Source organism: Callorhinus ursinus, unplaced genomic scaffold (genome assembly GCF_003265705.2).
Source record: "Callorhinus ursinus isolate GAN/ISIS: 27379988/994484 unplaced genomic scaffold, GSC_fseal_2.0 scaffold71, whole genome shotgun sequence".
Classification (NCBI taxonomy): Eukaryota; Metazoa; Chordata; class Mammalia; order Carnivora; family Otariidae; genus Callorhinus; species Callorhinus ursinus.
In genome coordinates, this window is record NW_027397133.1 from 741,702 (window position 1) to 756,525 (window position 14,824).

General features: G+C 48.3%; 1 protein-coding gene across 3 annotated transcripts in view; it reads left to right on the forward strand.

Moving 5' to 3' along the window:
- The window catches only part of KLK5 (kallikrein related peptidase 5), a 12,569-nt gene extending 4,512 nt beyond the window's left edge, over positions 1-8,057 (forward strand). For 2 of the 3 annotated variants that reach the window (XM_073886464.1, XM_025849952.2), the window contains 5 exons: positions 822-905; positions 2,809-3,076; positions 3,879-4,135; positions 4,263-4,396; positions 7,552-8,057. In XM_073886464.1, coding sequence (XP_073742565.1) covers positions 833-905; positions 2,809-3,076; positions 3,879-4,135; positions 4,263-4,396; positions 7,552-7,707 — 888 coding nt within the window. In that variant the 5' untranslated portion in view covers positions 822-832 and the 3' untranslated portion in view covers positions 7,708-8,057. Of the gene's footprint in view, positions 1-520; positions 549-821; positions 906-2,808; positions 3,077-3,878; positions 4,136-4,262; positions 4,397-7,551 lie in introns of those variants that run through there. The other variant, XM_073886465.1, reaches the window with a different exon arrangement.
- The last annotated feature ends 6,767 nt before the right edge of the window (positions 8,058-14,824 follow it).

Genomic DNA, 14,824 nt, shown 5'->3' on the forward strand with positions numbered 1-14,824 from the left:
CTCCCCCTGCTTGTGTTCCCTCTCTTGTTGTCTCTTTCTCTCTCTCTTTCTCTCTCTCTCTCTCTCAAATAAAAAAATAAATTAAGCTTAAAAAAAAAGATGGGAAGATGATAAGGTGGGACGGAGAGAGGCAGAAAGAGTGAAGAACACAGAAAATAAAGAAAAATCCAGGCACCAAGAAGACCCCCCCCAGAACTGGTGAGAAGCATGAGCTTGAGGCTGGGGGGAAAGGGGTTCAGGGCAGGATGGGCCAGTCCTGCGGAGATCCCTTCCAACCCTCCCTCCTGCCAGGGAAGTAGGGAGTGGCCTTTGGGACTGGGTGGGGGGTGCTCTGGGGGTGGAGGTGGGGGGAAGCAGGAGGAGTGATTGCTGAGGCCTGGCAGGGCGCCTCACTACCTGGGAATGCGCCCCGGGGATCAGTGGGTGGTTATAACTCAGGCTGAGTGCCCAGAGCCGAGGAGGAGGTGGCTGCAGGACGGCACAAGCCTGAGAAGTCTGTCGCTGAGCTGGGAGTGGGTTCCCCACACCCTACCTGGGGGATTCGGCAGGTGAGGCCCGGGGAAGAGAACCGGGGGAGGGAGAGGTGTCTGCGTCTGGCTCTGGTCTTGGATGCACCGCTGCTCTCTCTTTATCCTCCCTCTTTGCACAACTGGAGGGGGCCGGGTGTCTGCTCCTCTGAAGTCTGTAGGCTCCGGGTTGGGGGGCAATGTCCTTGTGGTTCCTTTCTGCCCTGGGAAATGGGGCAAAGAAGGAAGGGAGGTAGGGTAAGGGCTCCCAGAATCACCCGGGATTTTGTCCCTGCCCTTTGTCCTCCCCACAAGGTGCAGTGGCCATGGCTCCAGCAGGACACTCCTGGATGTGGATGGTCGGTGCCCTGATCACAGCCCTGATTCTGGGGGTGACAGGTAACCAGAACCCCTGTTGTGCACCTGTCAGCTAACTGTGGGTGGGGCTGTGGGTGACTCTCTGAGTGACATTGGAGTGTTTGTCCCAGGGGCCCTCTGTGTGGTGGGGTATGGCTCTAGGACTGGGTGGCTGTGAGTCTGAGTCCGTATTCATGTTTGGGCGATTGTGTGCGGCTGTGTGCCTGTCACTGTGTGTGTTTTGGGGGGGTGCCTTTCCCCAGATCAAGTGACTGCTTGTAACTGGTGCACTCGCTTGGAGCCTGTGTGTGTGATTGTGTGACTAGGCGTGTGTGCGTTTAGGATCGTGTGTGACTCAATGTCTGTGCAAGTAATTGTATGCACACTATGTGTGTGGCTCTGTGCGACTGAGGGTATCTGGAGTTCTTGTAACAAAAGTGCTTGTTATGGTGAAAACGCGCAGCCAGGTGCTTGCCGGTAAGGAACGGTTTGGGGCTGCGTGATTGCCGCTGAGTGCAGGACTATGTGTGGCTCTATCTGGGCTGTGTGATCGCTTGAGGTTCTATGTCGGGGTGATTGTGACTGCATGTTTATAGGGGACTGTCTGTGTGATGGGGCAACTGCGTGGGTGGAGTTTCCATCCCTGCCTTAAGGGATTGGGTGTGCTGAAGTGTCTGTCACTATGAGGTGGTGGGTGTGTGAAGATGGATGATGCTAGGTCACTTGCACTGTGCCCTGCTGGGCTTACTGAGGGTACTGTTGTCACCATGCCAACGTGCCCGTGTGCGGAAGAGCCTGTGCTGGTCTCCACATAGATGCACACACGTCCCTGAGACACTGCATGGGTGCGCGAGATCTTGTGAGGCTGCTGCCTAGTGCGCTTGCCTGGAAAGTGTGTGCACCGTGAGCCGGAGCCGCGCCCGTAGCTACCCCGGTGGAGACGGTGTGCCTCTCATGCAACTGTGTGTGTGCTTATCTGTGACAGCAGTTGTGTGCGTGTTTCCTAGAGTGTGTGCGCCAGGCACTTGGCGTCTGTGGGTCATCAGCAAGAATATGAACAAGTACACAGATTATGGGGGGCGGGCGATGGAGTGGGTATCTCTGTCTGGCTGTAGGGGGGAGGGTATTGCCAGGAGGATTCAGGAGGTGAACGTTCGTGTTTGAGAATTCAAAATGAACCTTGTTTCCTGTCGCCATCGGGCCCCTCTAGCTGAGCACTTTCCTGGTGCTGTTCCCCCAACTCTTCCTCCGCCCAGAGGCTCTAACTCTGCCCCCCTTTCCTCCGCTGCACTGCTACTCCAGATTTTATCCACAGTCAGGGTCCCCTTGGGCTGTGCACCCCCCAGCCCCGCAAGCCAGGCCCCACCTCGATGGCTCTCCCCGTTTTGGCCACGGTCCACTTCCGGTCCTGTAGGCAGCTCCTAGAACCCAGCCCCTACCTCCCTGCCCGAAGTCTGGGCTCTTTATAGACTCGATCTCCCCACGTGACCCTGGCCTCTCAAACTGCCCCCTCCAGCCCTGACCTCATTCGCTGAGGCCTGACCCCACTTCTTGAGCCGAGGTCCCACCACTAAGGCCCTGGTCACCGGCCCATTCCCAGGTTCCGCCCCCTGAACCTTGGCTCCGCCCCTGGGAATGTACAATTTTACCTGCCTTGGCCCCGCCCACTGAGCTCTAGCCACTCCCAGGAACCTTGAGGTGCAGAGTCCAGTAAACCACCTGATCCTGGACTCTGTCCTTGAGTTCTAAGCCTTGCCCCTCTTCCAGGTTTCACCCTTAGACTCCAGGCTCCGCCCCTGAAGCCCTGAGCCCGATCCCCTCCTCAATATAAGAGTCTTTCGGGGGTGAGACGACCTCTGGAGGGTCCCACCTCTTGGATCTAAGACCCACCCGCTGAGCCCAAGCTCCGCCCCTATCCCAAGCCCCTCCCGTTTTCGGCCCCCAGAGTCTGTTCTTGCAAATGATGTTACCTCCTGCAACAACCCCTCCGACACTGGGTCCTCTGGAAGCACCCGGGACACTGGAGCTGGGGCCCAGGAGGACACCAGGGCAGACGAAGGAAGCAGCAGCAGCCGCATTGTGAATGGGACCGACTGCGAGATGCACGCCCAGCCGTGGCAGGGTGCGCTGTTGCTGCCGGCCAGCCAACTCTACTGTGGGGCCGTGCTGGTGAATCCGCAGTGGCTGCTCACAGCGGCCCACTGCCGGAAGCCGTGAGTGGGGCTCCAAGAGCAAGGCTGAGCAGGGCTGGGCAGGGCAGGGGCGAGCGGGAGGGGCATGGAGGTGAGTGTGCGGCGCGAATGAGAAAGGGGTACAGTTGGGATGGGATCAAGGATGGAGTTGGGGTGGAGAGCGGGGTTAGGCTGGGGAGAAGATTGTGGTAGGGGGTGGGAGTTAGAGATGTGGTGGATTTGGGGTGAGGAGTGCATATGTTGAGTGGTTTGGAACGGAGTTGTGATTCAGACTGGCTCTAGAGTTTGGGATGGGGTAGGGTAGAGATGAAAATGGTATTGGGATTGGAAATAGCTGTGGGCTTGAAGATGGGGTTGGGCTTAGCTTTACGAATGGTACTGGAGATGGCTGGATTTGGAGTTGGGAATGCACGTGTTGGTGGTTTGAGGGTGGGCGAAGAATTAGGGCTAGGGTCAGGGATGTAAATGGGTTGGATTTGGGGCTGGGCATGAGTATGCTGATGGTCTGGAACAGAGATGCCATTAGGAGAATTGGAGATGGGTGGAGGTACATGGGGATGGGTTAGGGCTGGGGTGGGAATGGATGTAGCATTGAGGATGGGGTTGGGATTAGAGTTATTGGGGGGGTGGAGGGTTGGGTTTGAGGTTGGGGTGGTTAGATCAGGGTTGGGAATGCAGAGGTGGTGGTTTATGTGTGGGGAAAGGATTCGGGTTGGGGATGGGATGGGGTGAGGACGGGGTTGGGACTAGATTTGGGGTGTGCTCAGCACTGGATATGGGCATAGGGATCAGGGTTGCTAGTAATCTGCACCATCTTCTTTAGATTTTACAGAATTCGTCTTGGCCACCATTCCTTGTCGCCCGTTTATGAAACTGGGCAGCAGTTGTTCAAAGGGATCAAATCTATCCCACATCCTGGCTATTCCCATCCTGGCCACTCCAACGACCTCATGCTCATCAAACTGAACAGAAGAATCCGTCAGACTCAGGCTGTTAAGCCCATCAACATCTCCTCCCACTGTCCCACTGCTGGGACCAGCTGCTTGGTTTCTGGCTGGGGAACAACCAGCAGCCCCCAAGGTGAGCATCTAGGTCCCTCTTGATGCCCACCCATGTCTGCCTTCTCCCCCTCTCTGCCTCTGAGCACTGCCCCTCCCCATCTTTCTCCGTTGCTCACAGTGGCCCTGCTTGTGTGTGTTTCTGACAGTTAAATTCCCCAAGGTCCTCCAGTGCTTGAACATCACTGTGCTAAGTACCAACAGGTGTAAAGAGGCTTATCCAGGACAGATAGATTCCACTATGTTCTGCGCTGGTGATGAGGCGGGCAGAGATTCCTGCCAGGTAAGGCTCAAGACTTCTACATTCATGCAGCAGAGACACCCTGAGTGCCAACTGTGTAATCTGAAACCTTGCTAAGTGCTGGGAACCCAGCCCTGTCCAATAGAAATATAATGTGAGTCATACATGTCATTTTAAATTTTCTAGTAGCTACATTTTAAAAAGTGAAAAAGAAGCAGGTAAAGTTCACTATCTTAATAATAAATTCTATTTAACCCCATGTATCCCAAGTAGCATGATTTCAAAATGTAGTTAATATAAAACAATTATAAATGAGATATGTTACATTCCTTTTTTTTAATAGTAAGTCTGTGAGATCCAATGTGCATCACACGACAGCATATCTCAGTTTGGGCTAGCCATGTTTCAAGCACTCTACAGCCCCATGTGACTAGTGGCTACCATATTAGACAGCACTGGTCTAGGGGGAGAGATCAAGTCTGCTTTATATGGTTGGGCAGGTTGTGCACTGTATACAGATATCACTGCTAAGGGGGCAATCTTCATGGAATAGATATCACAGTGTTGTCTATTTTAGCAAATTTCAGGCAGATGGCAGTTAAGTATCTTGTCCCCACAAAATTTATAGTATAAAAGTCTTCTGACAAATGCTAGTAAACTGTCTTGAGGAAGGAAAACAAAAACCTTTGCCAGGTATTTGAAAAAAAGAGAATGTTTAATAAAGAGGCTTGACTGCAAGTTTGTTGGAATGGCTGGAGGGGCAAAAAGGTAAAAAACCCTAATGGTTGGGGTGCCTGGCTGGCTCAGTTGGAAGAGCAGGCGATTCTTGATCTCAGGGTTGTGAGTTCAAGCCCCACATTGGGTATAGAGATTACTTAAAATAAAATAAAAAATAAAATTATTTAAAAAACCCCAATGGTCAAGAAAATGCATAAATAGGGTAATTTCAGAGACTGATAAAAACTATGCAGAGAATAAAACATAGTTTTATGATAGTGAGTGATGAGGGGCAATATTCAAAAGGGTGGTTGGGAGGTGGGTAGAGGGTAGAGGCGGGTAGAGACTGAATGACATAAAGGAGCCAGCCTTGCAAAGGTTAAGGGAAGGAAAAGCATGTGCAAAGGCCCTGCAGCAGGGAGGAGTTTGGCTGGCTCAAAGGACAGAAAAAGCCAGAATGTTTGGGGAACTGAGTTGGCGGGGGTGGACGCAGTAAGAGTTGAGCCTGGAGAGATGGGTGGGGACCAATGTTCAACAAATATTCCTTGATTCCCAACACAGAGCTTCTCTGTGTCCTCATGGAAGCTCTATCTGTTGAGGATGACAAATTAAAAGTAAACTGTTGCAGGGATCAGGACCTTCCCCTGTATTCAGGCCCTCAAGTGTTCTAGAACAATGTAAATTAGGGTGCTCTCTGCTGGCAGGACGAACACTTCAGTAATATTGGCAATTACTAAGGAAGCTATGGCCTCAGACGGCACTCCTGTCCCATTCCGATGGCTGGCAAAGAGTTCCTCCCCCCCGAATTTTATAAACCTAGAGGATTGTAGCAACTTCCCAATGTCATCTTTGTCCCCACCCGATATGGAAACACGAACATCTGGATAGAGAAATGGGCAGAGGGATTTGTATCAGAAGAAAGCACGTCTAATTTGAATGTCGGCATTCTTTAAAAAGATTTTAATTTATTTTTATTTTTTTAAAGATTTTATTTTTATTTATTTGACAGGGAGAGAGACACAGCGAGACAGAGAGCACAAGCAGGGGGAGTGGGAGAGGGAGAAGCAGGCTCCCCGCTGAGCAGGAAGCCCGATGCCGGGCTCCATCCCAGGACCCTGGGATCATGACCTGAGCCGAAGGCAGACGCTTAATGACTGAGCCACCCAGGTGCCCCCAAAAGATTTTTATTTTATTCGAGCCCACCTGGGGCTCAAACTCGACCTTGAGATCAAGAGTTGGGCGGTCCACCAACTGAGCCAGACAGGCGCCCCTCAAATGTCAGCATTTAAAACCATTTAGCTTTTCTGGAACCAAGTTTAGCACCTTGTTTTTCATTTTGCAGACCTCAATTAGCTTTTCATACCAGCATGTGGTCAGGGTGTGGCCACTCAGAGCAAAACGTAATAACAACACTAATACTATAATAATAATAACGCGGGGCCCTGCTTTATGTGGTTCACATACACTGGCTCATTAACTCACTTAGCCACTATTACTATAGCTCTATTTTACAGACGAGGAGCCAAGCTCAGGGCAGTTAACTAACTGCCTCTCAAAGGAAACTGCAGGGATATTAAACAAAATATAATGAGAAAAATTAAGTCGCAAGACAGTTGAAATTTAGAGGTGCACCCAGGCAGGCTCTTTTGCCTTGAAATAGAGTCTGCTAACACAGAAAGAAGTTGGGCTCTGGATTTCTTTATAACTGATACTAGTATCTTGCATAAACATACATAAGAAATGATGGTAAAGAGTGGTATTATTATAGGAGAGTAGCTGCAGGAGTTTGGGGAGTTAAGGACGGACAACCCAAGGAAGGAGTCCTCAACCTGCCCCCCCCACCCCCGGGGGACATATGACAATACCTGGCAATAGTTTTTGTTATCACAATTATGCCTGGGGGAGGAAGGCCGTGACTGGCATCTAATGCATAGAGGTCAAGGATGCTGCTGAGCATCTTACAATGCACAGGACGGCCGCCACAACGAGGAATGATCTAGCCCCAGTGTCAGTGGTGCCCAGGATGAGAAAGCCTCATCCTTCAGGGACCAGAGAGCTGCCTCTCTGCAAAGGTGAGGTGTAAGTACAAGATGGATTGGTGCCGAGGGCCGGCCAAGAATGAGGAAGGGAAAGGAAGCCATGTCAAGTGTGCTCAGTAGGAGAAATACAGTGCTCGAAGGTTGGAATAGAGAAAGACAAATGGGGACAGAGAGACCCAGTGAGGGAGACACACGGAAGAGGTGGCGTTGGGTGGAGAGGACAAATGGAACTTCTAAAAGTGGGACTTACAGGGAAATGTTAACATTTCCTCTCTCTGTGTGTGTCTTATCTCTGTCTCCCTCTCTTTGTGTCTCTTCACCCCTCTACTTTTTCACCTCTGTGTCTCTATCTCTTGCCTCCCTGGCCTTTCTTCACCTGTGTGTCTCCCTCCCTCCACCTCCCCACATCTCTGCCTCTCTGAGCTCCTTTCTCCTCCACAGGGTGATTCCGGGGGGCCTGTGATCTGCAATGGCTCCCTACAGGGCCTCGTGTCCTGGGGAGACTTTCCCTGTGCCCAGCCCAACAGACCTGGCGTCTACACCAACCTCTGCCAATTCACTAAGTGGATCAAGGACACCATCCAGTCCAACTCGTGAGGCATCCCAGGACCTGGCATTCTGGTGTGCCCCACCCTCTGCTGTCCTCACTCCGGCAGGAACCGTGACACTCTTTCCACACCCCTGTTCCTTCCTGAGGATGTTGGGGTTGTTAATCTCTCCAGCCCCTCCCCAAGTCTCCTGGAATCACGGTCCCCCTTCCCAGCCCTGGGCTGACCCTATCTTTCCAGTCAGGTCCTAGAGAGAGTTTCCCAGAATGACCAAGGTGAGGGCTGCACCTCAGTCTCCCCCATGCTTCCTTCCTCAGGCCCAGAGACTGTCCTCGTTCTGCAGCTATGACCCAAATTTGGTCCCAGAAATAAAGCATCTGAGGAGAAGTGAGCTCCGTATGTGATGTCCCCCACTCACTGAATGACTAGGCAGCCAGGAGCAAGTCACTTCTCCCCTCTGCACCATTGTGTTTGCTCTTTGGGGGTATTTCACTTGCAAGAGACAGAGATCCACTCAAGCTGCTTTGCATTTTCTTTCTTTTTTTCTTTCTTTTTTTTTTTAAGATTTTATTTATTTTTTGAGAGAGAGAGAGACAGCGAGAGAGGGAACACAAGCAGGGGGAGAGGGAGAAGCAGGCTTCCTGCAGAGCAGGGAGCCCGATGCGGGGCTCGATCCCGGGGTCCTGAGATCATGACCTGAGCCAAAGGCAGACGCTTAACGACTGAACCACCTAGGTGCCCCTGCTTTACATTTTCTTCACAAATATTGATCGAGTGAGTATTTTGTGCCAGGAAGTTTTCAGATGCTGAGATACTACAACAGGCAAAAAAGAACAATTTCCTGCCTCACAAGGCTCCCGTTCTCCTAGGGGAAGGCAGACAGTAAAGAGGTAGATGGATACATTACCTATGATATGAATAAAATGAGCACAGAGCAGGAGGAAAGAGGACTGTTGTGGGGAGTGGACCTATTTATATCAGATAGTCAAGGAGGGTGTGGGAGGGTGGTATAATGCCTCACCCGCACCTCCAAGATGTCCACAGCCTAATCCCTGGAACCTGGGAATATGTGGGTTTATATGGCAATGAGACCTCACGGTTGTGATTAAGGATCTTGCGGTGGTGAGATGATCCTGGATTTTCTGGGTGAAACCATTGTAATCCTAAGGGTCCTTATAAGAAGGAGTTGGGGTGAGGGGGCACCTGGGTGGCTCAGTTGGTTAAATGTCTGCCTTCCACTCAGGTCATGATCTCTCTCCTCCCTGCTCGTGATCTCTGTTGCTCTCTCTGTCTCTCTCTCTCAAATAAATGAATAAAATCTTAAAGAAACAAAGAAAGGAAGGAAGGAAGAGAGAGAGAGAGAAAGAGAAAGAAAGAGAAAGAAAGAAAGAAGAAAGAAAGAAAGAAAGAAAGAAAGAAAGAAAGAAAGAAAGAAAGAAAGAAAGAGAGAAAGAAAGAAAGAAAAGAGAGAAAGAGTTTGGGGGAGGGGCAGTGGGAATGAGAGAGAGATTGGAAGATGCTGCTAAGCTGGTTCTGAAGATGAAGGAAGGGTCCATAAACCTAGGAATGTAGGTGGTCTCCAGGAGCCGGAAAAGGCACAGGAATGGATTCTCCTTCCGAGCCTCCAGAAGGAATTCAGCCCTGCATGTCTATGTCTTTATTTTAGCCCAGTGTGGCAACATTTGGGACTTCCGTCCTCCAGAACAATAAGAGTAAACTGATGTTATTTTAAGATACCAAATGTGATAATTTGTTTCATCAGAAACTAACATCAAGGGCCTCTGGGAGGAAGTGGCATTTGAGCTGAGTCCTACAGAATGACAAGTGGCTAGCCCAGTGGATATCTGGGGGCTCAGTGTTCCAGACAGAAGTACAGGGCAAAGGCTCTGATATGGGGACAGGTTGGGCATTTCCCAGGAACAGAAAGAAGACCAATGTACCTGGAACCTCATGGTTTTCCCTAAGAGATTGGGAAGCCATTGGAGTTTTTTAAGCCAGATGGCAATATGACCTGCTTTTTTTTTTTTTTTAAGGTTTTTATTTATTTGACAGAAAGATAGAGCCCAAGTAGGTAGAGCGGCAGGCAGAGGGAGAGGGAGAAGCAGGCTCTCCGCTGAGCAGGGAGCCCGACGCGGGGCTCGATTCCAGGACCCCGGGATCATGACCTGAGCCAAAGGCAGATGCTCAACCGACTGAGCCACCCAGGCGCCGCCACATGATCTGATTTCTGTGTAAGAAGATCATTCGCCTGTTGGTGGAGGACGCAAAGGGGCTGCTTATTGGCCAGAGGAGAAAAGGGAAGTCGGTTATCAAAAGAATATCCAAGACTTGGGATGGTCAGATGTCAGCCCAGAAGCAGCTAGCTGCCTGTGGAATCCCTCTCGCTCTCTTTCCTGCAGTGACCTTTCACGTCTCCCTCTTCTCATTTTCTCCAAGGGGCATCCTCTATTTCCTCCTCAGATTTGGGGGGCATGTGGCCTACAATAGCACGCCCCTGATAACTAGCTCCAGTTACTGGCGTTTCTTCAGTCCTGATTGGCTGCCTATGGGTCAGGTGCCGACTCTGGGTCCAATCAGCTGTGGCCAAGGAAGGCGGGGCCACATAGTACACCCTGAATCCCCCCATCGTCCCTTCACCAGTTGCAGCGGGCAGGGCAGTGCCCCTAAGAAGGCTGTGGGCATGGAAGTCAATGAAACAGGCCTGAGCAAACTCTTAAAACAGTTCTTTCTGGACCTCAGTTTTTCCATCCATAAAATGAGAGGATTGCAACGTAAAGATCTTCACCTGTGGATTCAACCCCCGAGATACATACTCCCGGTGGTCAGGAGTGGACACAGAAAGTCACTCCAGGGAATATCTTGGAAATGGAACGTTTTCTTTTTAAGTAAGCTCTAGGCCCAAGGTGGGGTTTGAAGTGACAACTCTGAGATCAAGAATCACATGCTCTACTGACTGAGCCAGGCAGGTGCCCCAGAAATGGAACATTCTAGGAAAGGAATTACGTTAGGGAATTTTATCGGTAACAAAACACCGGATTAAAAGTGACTTACATAATAAGGACATTTAGTATTTCACATAACAAGAAACTCAAGGCAAGGACAGTTACATGGTCAGTGTGATGTCTTAAGTGACGTCACTGGGGGTCCAGGTTCTTTCCATCTTTCTTCTCTAACATCCTCACATTCATTCATGTACTCAATGATGATATACTAAGCCAGGTAATAGTCTAGTCACTTGGGATAGGGTAATTCACAAAACAGATTTTTTAAAAAATCTCTGCCTTCCTTCAGCTTACATTTTAGCAAGGGTAAGAAAATATGTCCGATTTTTTTCTTCAAGCTTGTAACCTCTTGGGTATAAAATGGCTGCCACAGTTTCAGCCATCACAGCCTCACACAACTGTGACAAAAGTCAGGAAGGAGACCTTCTCCTAGCAGAGCTCTCTTTATAAGGAAAGAAAGTTCTTCTCCAGGATCCCTCCCTAACCCCCATCTCTCCCTCCCTCCCTCTTTCTCTCTCTCTCTCTCTCACACACACACACACACACACACACACACACATACACACACACACACCTCTGCAGACTTCTCTTTGGGTCTCAGTGGGAGAGAGTCCTAATGCCCGTTGCTGCAAGAGAAGCCGGAAAAATTGTTTTCTGGCATTTTTCGTCTCTATTGTGGGGTGCAGTCTCTGTCCAGAAGGAAAAGGGGGTGAGAACTGGCTGTTGGGTAGACAGATTGATATATTGATACTCATCATAATTATCTCCCTTGCGCTCAGCCATTTACAACTCCTCACAACAATTTGGGGGGACATTCTACAAAGGTTGGGGTGCCAGGTTTGGGGCCATTGACCTCACCAATGATTCATCTCTTCTTCTTGGTGGTCACCAATCTAAGATTAATATCCAGTGTGCTGTGACAGATGTGGACTTAGCCCAGCTTTGACTGCTCTCTGTAAGCAAGTACAAGATGGGTGGTGTGGTGCAAAACAGGGGCAAATAATACTGACATAATTGCAGGTAACGGAGATAGTTCAAAGTTGGAATATTAAGGGAAAAATCTGGAATAGAGCAGAATGCTAGCTGAGGGGCAATTTTGAGTATATTTTCCAAAATGATGCTGTTAGTCAATCTGCTTTTGGCAACAAGAGAAAATTCATGCTGTCTTAAGTAGGTTTTGATTTTGCATACCAAGAAATATAGGTAAGGACAGCTCCAGGCAAGGGCTGTCAGGTCTCCAGTTCCACTTCTTTCTGCTTCTCTTGGTTCTCCTTCGTGTGGGTTCACCATCCTCAAGATCAACGACTGTAGTGAGTATCTTAGAGAAAGATGACACTTTTCCAGAAACAGCCCCAGAAGAATTCCCTTCATACCTATTGGTCAGAATTCGGTCACATGTCCTTTCCTAAACCAATCACAGGCCAGGGGAAATGGATTCACATGGTTGATTTGCACCAATCAGGGTTCGTGTTCTGAGATTGAGATCAGAAAGTCCCCTGAGTAGTGTAGGCGGGAGGAAAGGGGCTGCTCCCTGAATAAAAGGGAGATTCTGTTATCAAAGAAGAGAAAAATGGATGGTAGGTGAACAGCCAAAGGCGTCTGTGGATAGGCGTCCTTTTAGCAATTTTTTAAATTAACTTTTCAGTGAAGAATAATGTATTATAGCATTATAAATGTATAAAGCATTAATGTATAAAGCATTATAAACTTGATGAATTTTCACTAAACAGAAGACACTCTTGTAACCGGCACCCAGGTAGGGCAGTAGGATATGACAAGCTCCCCAGAAGATCCTCTAGGGGTCCCCCTGCAGTCACTGCCCCCTGCCAAGTGTAGTGACCTTCCTGAGTTTTATCATCATCTGGTTTTGCTCATTTATAAACTTTGTATGAATAGATATAAATTTATTTATATAGATTTATGGAAATACAATAAATGTACACAAATAAAATCACAGTGCATTATCTTGTGTTTGACTTGTTTTGCCCGGTATTATATTTGTGTGCTTCATCCAGATTTTTGTCTGTAGTTGTAAACATCCCCTTCTCATTATGGCACTGTATACTTTTGTGTAAATGTACTCCAATTTATTTACCCATTTTTACCATAAATGGGCATTTGGGAGTTTCTAGTTCCTTCCAACAATTTTTTTAAAAGATTTTATTTATTTATCTGACAGTGAGAGAGGGAACACAAGCAGGGGGAGTGGGAGAGGGAGAAGCAGGCTTCCCGTCGAGCAGGGAGCCTGATGTGGGGCTCGATCCCAGGACCCTGGGATCATGACCCGAGCTGAAGGCAGACGCCTAACGACTGAGCCACCCAGGCGCACCTCTTTCAACAATTTTAAAGGCAATATGCTGATCTAACATCTGCCAAAGCTATGGTGAAAATTTAGGAGAAGCAGTGTGCTCTTCACTGCCCTTCCAACTGCGTCCCTCAAGCCCCATGCTTCTTCCTCCTGTTGGCAGAGCCTGGAAGCATCCTGGGTCAGGTTTAGGCTCAAGGGTGAGCAGGAGATCAGAAGGGAGGTGTGTGGGCCAGGGGCAGAAATAGACGTTTTGATGTGTTGTGATCTTGTCTGACTCAACACAGGGCAGCCTGGGCAAAATTGAGATGTAGTTGATTAACACACAAACCCAACTATTGCTCAGGGTGGCACGTAACTTGGATAAAGATGTTCACTGTCCTTGTGGGTGGCCATGTGATCCATAAGATGTAAGCTGAAACCTAGTGGCTGCGTTTCCTTAGGAAGTTTCTGTTTTGTCAATAAAAGTGTGGGCATTATGTTTGGACTTTATTCTCTTCCCGCCTGGAATGGGGGTGCCTGGAAGTGGACCGGTCACTTTGCACTATAAAGATAAAAGGCACAAGATAAAGATGGGGCTGTAAGAAGCAAAAATAAGCCCACACTCTTGGTGACTTGCTGAAGTCCCTGCTCCAGGCACATACTCCCGAAATCTGGGCATGAAAAAGAGAGAACAAAACCTCCAGCATCTGGGCTACTGTAGCTGGTTTTAGGTATGCTGATAGGGAGAAATGAAGTTTCTAGGAACAAAAACTGAGCTAAGACATTGTGCAGATTTTACTGGGCAGGCTCGGCTTTCCCTTCCTGGATGAGGATATGTTTTTTCAGTATGAAGGCTGGCTCCAGACCAGGAGGAAACAGATGTTGGTAAATGGTTCCTGTTAAGGGTGGAGAGGACCAGTGTATTTCCTGCATGGTGATGTAAGTGGTAAGGAGAACAGGCCAGTGGTGATGCAAGAAATAAGCTTCTTGCCTTACCAGATATTAAGACAGGCTGCAACACAAAATAATGTATTTTTTTAAAGTGTAGTATTAGCGCAAGAAGAGAGAGTTCAGAATTCAATATAATATTATGTAATATATGGGGAATTATAAAAAAATGGTAAAATAGCAACCCAAATTAATGGGAAGAAGATGGTAAACTTAGTAAATGGTGTCAGGAAAACTGGCTCCCTGTGTAGAGCAAAATGTACCTAGATTTCCGTCTAACATCACACACAAAGGTGGACTCCAGATGTGAAAGATACATTTATAAAGTAAACAGAAGAAAATCAGAGATTATCTTCAAATCTCTGTGACAGAGAACAACTTCTTAAGACTTCAAAATCACAGATCATAGAACAGAACATTCATTAGTTTGATTATGTCAAAATTAAAAGGAGAGTAAAACGGATCATTAAGACATTTATCAGAATGGGAGAAGTTATTTGTAATATTCATAATGTACAAGGGACTAATATCTATAATATGCAAGAAGATTCTGTAAACTAATAAGAAAAAGGATGGGAGCCTTTACAGGAAAATGGGTAAAGGGTATGAACAGGCAATTTGCAGCAGCAGAATCCAAAAACTGACATGCATCTGAGGGGATGTTCGAACTCATTCATTGTCTGAGAAATGTAAATGTCAACAACAATGAGATACCACTTTACACGAATTAAGCTGGAGAAAATGAGAAGAATGGGAAATGTCTAGTGTTGTCAGGGATGTACCGGCATCCCTGAATGTTCAAGTGCTGCTGGGTTTAGTGTGGGGCCTCCAGTTCTGAGGAAGGATCTGGCACTATTTCATTAAATTAAATATATATACACCCTATGACTCAGCAATTTCTCTACTGACTACACATCCCAAAGAAATTC